Source organism: Schistocerca piceifrons, chromosome 3, assembly GCF_021461385.2.
Source record: "Schistocerca piceifrons isolate TAMUIC-IGC-003096 chromosome 3, iqSchPice1.1, whole genome shotgun sequence".
NCBI classification, from domain to species: Eukaryota; Metazoa; Arthropoda; class Insecta; order Orthoptera; family Acrididae; genus Schistocerca; species Schistocerca piceifrons.
Window position 1 is genome coordinate 565,817,789 of NC_060140.1, and position 10,003 is coordinate 565,827,791.

Genomic DNA, 10,003 nt, shown 5'->3' on the forward strand with positions numbered 1-10,003 from the left:
GATGGTGGCCTCAGTCTGATTTCACTACACTATGTTTCAGGTTACTACACTTTACAATGAACAACATGCGTCGTAATTTTACTCATTACTATATTCTGCCTTCTGCACTTGCACAAAAGAAAACTGGTATTCTCCTTTTACATGTATACAAAGTTCGACTTAACAACTGCAAGCAGTCTTGCCTTGGGTAGACGTGTCGGTGCTGGTGGTGAGATGCATGTGGCTAACGCAGCTCTTCACGCCTCATGCCCTCAATGGCGGCTGGAACTACGAGCTGTAGCACTCGTATAAGCTACTGCACGTCCGCCATAAAATCTGGGCGCAGGAACTCTTACAATCAGCCCCAGTGGCATAGAGACAGCTTCGACAACCATTCGTCGCGTTCTACTCCACAAACGGCGACGATATTCGCCTCTTCGCTGTGGCACAATCACTTTTGCGTGAGCACAGTTACGCACGTCCGGTCACGTCAACACTCCCCAGGCCATTCCATTGTTCAGTCCCTGTGTCTCTAGCTACCTCTAGCTACGCTCGTATCACCAAGAGTGGGAGCGTTCCCCTACCACCTTTTCACCGAAATCATTTAGTATTTAAGAATATTTATATTTATTACCCTGGAGTTCATACCAGTCATAATAATTTACTACTAGCGCTTTATAACATTAAATCACACAGTAATAACTTATAATTACCAAGAAAAAGAATACATTTGACTCCGAGAGCTTAGTGCATTGTCTGACAGGCAGCGCTAATTCCCAGTTTCGCCAATAGATGGCATCAGGGTGCACTCCCTGGCAGTCTCACACCAGCGCGCCCGTTTCCGACGCGCGGGCTCCAAATTACTGTCAGCCCACCATCATTTCAGTTCCGTTACAAGCGGTATTGAACAGCATATTTCACGACAGGTGGATTGGTCGTCGAACCACGATACCATGGCCCGCACGTTCACCGGATCTCACGTTCCCGGACAGTGGGGGAAGTTGAAGGATATTTGCTATCGTGATCCACCGACAACGCCTGAAAACATGCATCAGCGCATTGTCAATGCATGTGCGAGCATTCCGGAAGGCGAACTACTCGCTGTTGAGTGGAATGTCGTTACACGTATTGCCAAATGCATTGAGGTTGACGGACATCATTTTGAGCATTTATTGCATTAATGTGGTGGTTACAGGTAATCGCGCTGTAACAGCATGCGTTCTCAGAAATGATAAGTTCATAAAGATACACGTATCACATTGGAACAACCGAAATATAATGTTCAAACGTACCTACGTTCTGTATTTCAATTTAAAAAACCTACCTGGTACCAACTGTTCGTCTAAAATGGTGAGCCATATGTTTGTGACTATTACAGCGCCATCTATGACAAAGGTAAAAAAGTGGTCCAACAAACATTCATATTTCTTTACGTACTAAACGAATATGTAATAAAAAATGGGGGTTCATATTTTAAAAAACGTTGTTGATATCCGTTTGACCTATGGCGGCGCCATCTAGCGGGCCAACCATAGCGCCATCTGGTTTCCCCCTTCAACCAAGACAAGTTTCGTTCTTTGTAGTTTTTTCGTTTGACGCTTATTTCGTGAGATACTTGGCCCGGTCGCGATCAATGGACCACCATGTATAGTGACTGCGGCCGCTAATGGACTCGCCGCCGCTGTGTGGGTACCCCAGTTACGACTGTGCAAACTACTGTGATTGTGTATTTAACACTATTTTTCTTTTACATGACGGAGGATCGTCTTCAGAGTTTCGACGCGGTGTATCTGCGATCATTTATTTTAGCGATGTATTTTTGTGAGTGTATTCTACCGTAATATATTTCCATTTCACGTGCACCTGGGAAGACAGCGCAATGTGTTGAGTGCCAGTGTATTTGATACAAATTTTTTAAAGCAACAGTTTCAAATGTATTGAGGCGTTAAACACTACAACGAATTTGTTTATCCATGCAAATGTTTCGGATTAGAGGACGAAGACTGAGAGGTTTCACAAGTGCGTCACAATTTTTTTAGTGTTTGTGTTTAAGTATGGTGGTATACACAGCAAAACTGAGGCAAACTATTGTGCAGTGATCTTTTTGAAAGTGGATTTAGGGACATATTAAACTGGATTTAGTAACTCCTGAAGCTGTCCGTGTTCATGGCGGTGGTAGTATTCCTCGGAATAAAACGTGTAATTGTTTAAATATTCTCGCATCATCTTCAAAGCTCTCTCTCTCTCTCTCTCTCTCTCTTTGTGCAGTGATGTATTTACTTCCTGTGACATCTTCAAGTTATGTATATGACAATATTTCGCAACACTAGATGCAGCAACTCTGGAAGCAGTTCGTGTTCAACGACAAAGGGTATCCGTGCGCCGGGTGTGGGAATGAGGAAGGCATCGGGTACTCCAAACATGATAGGAAGTACGTGACTGCTCCTGCAGGTATCGTGTGGCCGTCCCGTAAGTTAGTGCGTGGCCTCTGTGGGCTGGGAGAGCACGTACCGGAACGAACGTCTTGCCTCCTACAAGTTCAATTACAACGGTAGAATGATTTAAAGTACTCACAATAGAGATCTCGAATTTCGCTCTCTACTACGAAAGGGACTATTTGTATTAATACTACTAAACCACAACTAATACCAACATTTAAAAAAATTCACACAATTTCTTATCTAAAAACAGAAATTCGGGCGTCCACTGGAACACAACAAAATTAAACACAGTGACAGCAAGTTTCTACCGAAATATTTCACTTGAAACAGTAAGAAACGGCGGCTGGAAACTACCGTAATAAATTTAAAAAAATGACTAGAGTGCACTAACAACTTCATAAAACAAGGTGAGCGAAAGTTTCCGAAAGTTTATTAAACCATTATTTCACGATTAACGCCGCGCGGGAATAGCCGAGCGGTCTAAGGGCGCTGCAGTCATGGACTGTGCGGCTGGTCCCGGCGGAGGTTCGAGTCCTCCCTCGGGTATGGGTGTGTGTATTTGTCCTTAGGATAATTTAGCTTAAGTAGTGTGTAAGCTTAGGGACTGATGACCTTAGCAGTTAAGTCCCGTAAGATTTCACACATTTTTCACGAGAAACACCATGAGACACCGTTGAAAACTACTAAGATTAATAACCGAATTACAGTGCACAAACAACTTTGTCAGTACTTAAGAGCGACTACAGCTACAACTGCACGCTTCGAGATGTAAACACACAGCTAATACTTGTATGAACGATTGAAAGCTACTAAATTTAATATTCGAATACAGTGCACAAACACCTTCGTCAGTGCGTAGTTTTAGAACCGCTACAGCTGCAACTGCACGCCGCAAGATGCAAACACGCTGCTGAGACTTCTATGAACACGGTAAGCACACTCACTTATAACACATACTCGAATCAAGAACACGAAGAGAAGGCTGAGATGGGTGAAAGTCCACTAATAAATTAACTTTACAGTAAATATTAACACCAATAATCATTAAAATATGTATCTGAAGTCTAATACTTGATGGAAAACTTCAAATGACATCAGCCGATCCGTCGTTCCCGGTGGGGGTCCACTGGGGGCCGATCCGCACCGTAACCCTGGGTTCGGTGTGGGGCGGTGGTGGGGTGAGTGGACTGCTGTAGCTGTTGTGGGATTGTGTACCACTGCAGGCTATGGCGGGGACGAAGCCTCTCCGTCGTTTCTAGGCCCCCAGTTCAATACAATACAATACAATGGGACCAAACTGCTACGGTCATCGGTCTCTAGGCTTACACACTACTTACTCTAACTGAAACTAACTTACGCTTAAGACAACACGCACACACATGTCCGAGAGAGGACTCGAACCTCCTGCGAGGGAAGCCGCGCGAACCTTGGTAAGGCGACCTAGACCGAGCGGCGTTACGATCATGGTTTCTCTCTTTAAACAAGACTGATCAAAATCTGTACTGAATAAAAAATATGGTGACAGCCCGCAATAATTGTGCACATAATCGTTGCCATTGTGGTGTCGAACATCAAGATAAATCCTTTCAGCTATCTTTTTGTAGTGAAACGTAAGCGGCGCTACTTCTGGTAAAAGGGGTGACTGTTTTATCCAGATTCTAGGTAAATGTATGTACAAATCAACATATAAAGCCCACAGCTCACATCTCTGACAGTAATGTTAAGTGGATAACTCTTTATTCCATCAGTCTTCTGAATGGTTTGATGCGGCTTGCCACGAATTCCTCTCCTGCGCCTCCCTCATCACTTAAGAGTAGTACTTGCAACCTATGTCCTCGATTATTTCTTGGATTTATTTCAACCTCTTTTTATCTTCTACAGTTCTCTCTAATACCACGGATGCCCTAATATGTCATTTTGTGAGTGCTACAGTCTGAAAACAGCAGAGGAAGACAGAGCATGGAATACATTCAGCAAATAATTGAGCATACGGGATGTAGTTGCTACTCTGACATAAAAAGATTAGCGCAGGAGAGGCCGCATCAAACCAGTGGGAAAACGGACGATTAAAAAAAAAAAACATGCTGCCCCTCCTTTTTGTCAGCGTCGTCCATAAGTTCCTTCGCCGATTCCGCATAGATTTATCAGTCCACCTGACTGCACATATCAAACGCTTCCGTTGTCTTCCTTTCCGGTTTTCCTGTTCTCCGTGATTCACTACCATACAGTGTTGTGCTACGAACGTACATTTTCAGAAATTTCTTCCTAAAACTAAGGCCAATGTTTGAGTCTAGTAGAGTCCTCTTTCCCAGGACTGCCTTCTTTCTCTGCGCTTAGTCTGCTTTTAGTTTCTTCCCTGCTCCGACCGTGACGAGTAACTTTGCTTTCAATTTAGCTGAATTCCTTTACTTCGTCTGCTTCGTGAATACCAATTTTGATGTTAAGTTTCTCGTTGTTCTCATTCATGCTACATTTCATTATCTTTGTCTTTTGCCGCTTTTCCCTCAGACCATATACTGTCCTCACTAGACTGTTCACTCCATCCTACAGAGCCTGTAATTTTCTTTCACATTCACTGAGGATAGCAGTGTCTTCAGCGAAACTTTGACTGATATCACATTGAATTTAAATTCCACTCTTGAACGCTTCGTTCATTTCCGTCATTTCTTCTTCCGTGTATAGAATGGACAGTAGGGGCGAAAGACTACGTCCCTGTCTTGCACTCTTTTTAATCCGAGAACCTCATTCTTTGTCTTACAATCTTATTCTTCCCTCTTGGTTCTTGAATGGATAGTAAGATTTCAATACCCTTCTTCCACCTATCAGCACGGCCTTCTTTACCACCTGAGCTCTTAATATTTAGAAATATGCACCGTAATTGAATGCTTCGACTGTTATGTTCACTCCACGCATCCATTACCAGGTGTGGGAAACACTGTAGATAGCAACACATCAGATACTGACGGATATTGACTGGTATCCGTTCACAAGACACCCATTCAGTTAGTAGGATAAAAGCGAGATTCAGCACTGGACACGCACTTACGCGTTAACTGTCTGCCGCTTTCGCAGGTACGACAAGACGCAGAGCAAGGAGACGGAGTGCCGCTACAGCCGCAACCAGGGCTACGTCATCTTCTCGGCGACCGGCTCGTTCTACCTGCCGCTGGCCGTCATGCTGTACGTGTACGCTCGCATCTCGTGCGTCATCGCGCGCCGCCACAGCCAGCTGACGGGCGGCGTGGATGCGCAGCACCAGGTCAGTCGGACCCTTCTGCCCTCACACACGCTTCACATCTAGCTGCGTATGTGTGAAATGACATTAAAACAGCCCCCCACTAAAGACGCAGCACCCCAAATACACCCTCCCCCCCCCCCCCTCCAGTGAATATTTCTATCTTGTAGATGCTGATTTTCCAGGATTGCAGGTCCACGGATCCACACTGCCCGAAAATAATAATAATCATAATAATAACGAAGCATCCAGAAGGCGTGTAGGAAACGAAATGAGACATGACGGACTGAGAGAATATGTGATGTTATTTCACTGATAACAAAGTCGAGTCACTATTACGAAGAGCTTGGCAGTGTCAGCTAGACATCAAAAGAGAGCTCCGTACACTCAACAGCGAGACGTGCGACTTCGGCTCCCAACCCAATGTCTCCGTGTGACCGTAGACTTCACTCGCGAGTCTCCGCCACTACCCACTTCTCGCATGAGTTTGTTGTCGAGTACAAGTGGACTCGGCTCACTCAGGAAAGAGAACGACTACACGAGTTCGCAAGTATTTAACTGCAGACTCGTGGCATTCCTGCTGCATACGCACCCATTTTGAAAGAAATGTCCGACATTAAATTATAAAATTACTATCCATTTCTATCACACCGTCATGATTTTGGCTTTATAGCCATTACGAAGTGCAAGTTGTAATGTCACAAAATGTCCGAAATGCCTGAATGACAGTAGCAACCATTGGTCATGACGATTGATATGAATAAGGACTGACCGGTTAGCAGTGAATACAGCCGTGTTTCTAAGTACATTTATATACAAATAATTTTTTCAGAGACTGCTCTCAATTTGTTTTAATATTTAACTTCTATTCACAGAAAGTCTAGCAATAACGTTGACGTATGAACACTTTCGAGGCGTTACCAAGTCTGAAAGACACTACCAGAAAACATGATATGAGGATGAATTTAGCTTGCTCTGAGCAAATTTTGTATGTTTTTTGTCTGAAGCGTGAGCTACCAAAAACTTATTCCATGTATCACTCCTATTCTAATGGAATACATTTTGCAGTTGTGTACTTTGCATCAACGAGTTTACGTCTTACACTCACCACAGTCTCAAAAAACACGGCCTCAAATAACGTCTATCTGATCCCAACAATCGGTGAATTCGCGTGGTCGGTGCCTCTTTACAACTGCAATATCGTGGCCGGCCGGGGTGGCCGTGCGGTTCTAGGCGCTACAGTCTGGAACCGCGTGACCGCTACGGTCGCAGGCTCGAATCCTGCCTTGGGCATGGATGTGTGTGACGTCCTTAGGTTAGTTAGGTTTACGTAGTTCTAAGTTCTAGGGGACTGATGACCTTAGAAGTTAAGTCCCATAGTGCTCAGATCCATTTGAACCATTTTTTTTCAATATCGTGTACTTATCGTCCGTATTAATAATAAGTCACGACTAGCCTTACACTCCGGCATGCTTCGGTAAGAGAGAACGAGTCGATGAGCTAGAAGCGACCACAGACTACAGAGCGTACGAAGGAGGCCCGTTTGTACTGATGTAACGGCGGCAACTTGATTTGTTGCAGCCCGCAACAAACGACTCGTACCCGTTCCATTTCTGATGTCTAGTGTCAGTCCACTTGTCGTTGTGACGTTGCACACTCTCTCACCTGGATGGATGCACCGGTCGAATTGGGCAGGGCGCCGTAAATCAGTTGTACCATCTCCTGAAGCAAGTCGGCCCACAGCTATTGTAATTGGTCCTTCATACCCTTCCACTGGGTCAGAATGGACATCTGACCAGGTCGCACAAGGGAGACAGGGCGGCTATCTTGCTGGCCCTGGAGTACTTCAGTTTCATGCTTACTTTTCTGCAAATGCCGTGTGTGAAAGAGCATTGAAAACCGGCACCATAAAACTGTCGCATGAGAGGTAACACATGAGAACGCAGATGTCTGTGACGTACCGCTGTGCTGTCGGAGTACCTAAATCACAAACAGCCGTGACTGGAAGTCATACCCGATGACGTCAGGAGCAACATCATTGCGCCTGTCTAAAAACACAAGAAGAATGAGATTCTTCCCAGATCCCGCCTTCTCGCTGTTCAAAATGGTTCAAATGGCTCTGAACAGGTTCGAATCCTGCCTTGGGCATGGGTGTGTGTGACGTCCTTAGGTTAGTTAGGCTTACGTAGTTCTAAGTTCTAGGGGACTGATGACCTTAGAAGTTAAGTCCCATAGTGCTCAGAGCCATTTGAACCATCTTTTTGCAATATCGTGTACTTATCTTCCGTATTAATAATAAGTCACGACTAGCCTCACACTCCGGCATGCTTCGGTAACAGACTGGGACTTAACATCTGAGGTCATCAGTCCTCAGAACTTAGATTACTTAAACCTAACTAACCTAAGAACATCACACACATCCATGGCCGAGGCAGGATTCGAACCTGCGACCGTAGCGGTCACGCGGTTCCAGACTGAAGCGACTAGAACCGCTCGGACACTCCGGCTGGCCCGTGGGCAGTGCTGAATCGCTCAGCACAATGCGACTCCACTCATCAGCAGTCAATATTTCTCGTTCACGCAGCTGTTTGTGTTTTAATGTTAACTGCAGCCAACGCATGGGACGGTAAGTCTCTGGTCCGGTTACTAGTAATCTCTTACGATTGATGCGGCATAACACAGAATGCTGCAAGGAGTCTTATTCTCGGGTGGCGGCCGCAGATGTGAAGGCGTTACAGTGTGCTTGGTGCACAGTACAGCGGTCCGTCCTTGTCGTTGTCAGACGTGGTCGACCGGAAACCTGACTATGAGTATGCCTCCCCTCACATTCCCATGTTGTCCAGCATCGGGCCACTGTCACTATCCGAATGCCCAGAAAATATTGATAGTTCACGATTCAAATGCAGACCCACAGCTTTGTCAGGCACCGATAATCGGTCTCATGTGAGTGCGAAGCATCTCCGTTTCTTTCACAGAAACTGCTCAGCATCTGACGGTATTCCCGCCCATTATATACCCTAAAAAACCTGGAAACGACACTAGACACGAACTCTGTCTGCCTAACACAGCAAATTACAACTCTAACCATTTAGGGACCTGCAGAAATTTTCTACGTAAACGATGTTACATTTGCACCCAACCGTATCTTCTGGATGCACTTCTTAGGTCAGGCACTGTATTTTATATCTGAAGCGTTCTTCACTTTACAAATAACAAACAAAAATTAGAGAAATGTTTGTTTATTACTGTTGAGCACAAAAACGGTGAGTTGCACTGAAGTATGTCCTTGCAGCAGTGTTTCCATCTTCTCACGAGGTAAAATCAACTAGCTGTAAAATAATGCATCAGCGTAACTGTCAAAGTGTACGCCTGCTATAGCCGTCTGTACCGTGACTCCCCGCAATTTACACTAGCGCTCATCTTTAGTTACGGTCATTTCTATTATTTTGGTGGTGTATGAGGTCATTTTTATGGTATCAAACACGCACTACGTAAGAATTAAAATGTTTCTTGTGTGTGTGTGTGTGTGTGTGTGTGTGTGTGTGTTTGAGGTTTACGGGCGCTAAACAGCGGGGTCAACAGCGCCCAAAATGTTTCTTAAGAGTCAAATTAAGTTTCACTTTATGTTAACTTTTCCTGTGACGAATTATATCTACAATTCAGTGCCTCTAAAAGACATTCGGAAGCCCTAACAAATTCCGGTTTTGTTAGCACGCAAATCGTGTTTATCGATTAAACCAGGTTCAAAGGGAATTACAGGTTGTCTATGCAACTCCTTCTAGGGGCCACAACAATTGATTTTCAGTATCTCGTAAATTATCTAGATTATATTCATCCCTTATGTTAGAATTAGAGTACTTAGTGGCTTCCAATAAACCCTACACACACAATACAAAAATAAAAATCCTAGGAAAAATGTCAAAATATAAATAAAACAAAATGTTATTGTGAGGTACACCAAAAGATTCCGTTTGATGAGAGGAATGTAAATGGCATTGTGTTTGTATTGCAAGAATTTTCGATGTATGTTTATCGATATTTAATTAATGAATAGTAATTAAAATATTGCCTTTTAAGTAAAACTAATTATCATAATCGAATTATTTTGACATAGTGTTTCACTGAAAGAGTCAGTTGCTGTAAAAGGCTGTCCTAAAAAAGGGTGAAATATTTCACACAGGCTTTCAAGGGTTAGTTCGCGGAAGTCATAACCCTGAAAACTTTGTGTGTCACTACTAATAAGAGGTGGATCCCAATTAGTAAAACTGGGGATCTGTGCTATTAAATGGGTAACTCGGGGAAAAGTCACAATTGCAGGTTGTCTATCTAACTGCCTCTAGGGACAACA

At 44.1% G+C, this 10,003-nt stretch overlaps 1 protein-coding gene across 1 annotated transcript in view; it reads left to right on the forward strand.

Annotated features, from left to right (window-relative positions):
- LOC124788845 (octopamine receptor-like) overlaps window positions 1-5,721 on the forward strand; it is a 244,242-nt gene extending 238,521 nt beyond the window's left edge. Inside the window, exon 5 of the mRNA XM_047256129.1 lies at window positions 5,493-5,721. Within this exon, the coding sequence (XP_047112085.1) occupies window positions 5,493-5,721 (229 nt within the window). The remainder of the gene's footprint in view (window positions 1-5,492) is intronic.
- Window positions 5,722-10,003: the final 4,282 nt, after the last annotated feature.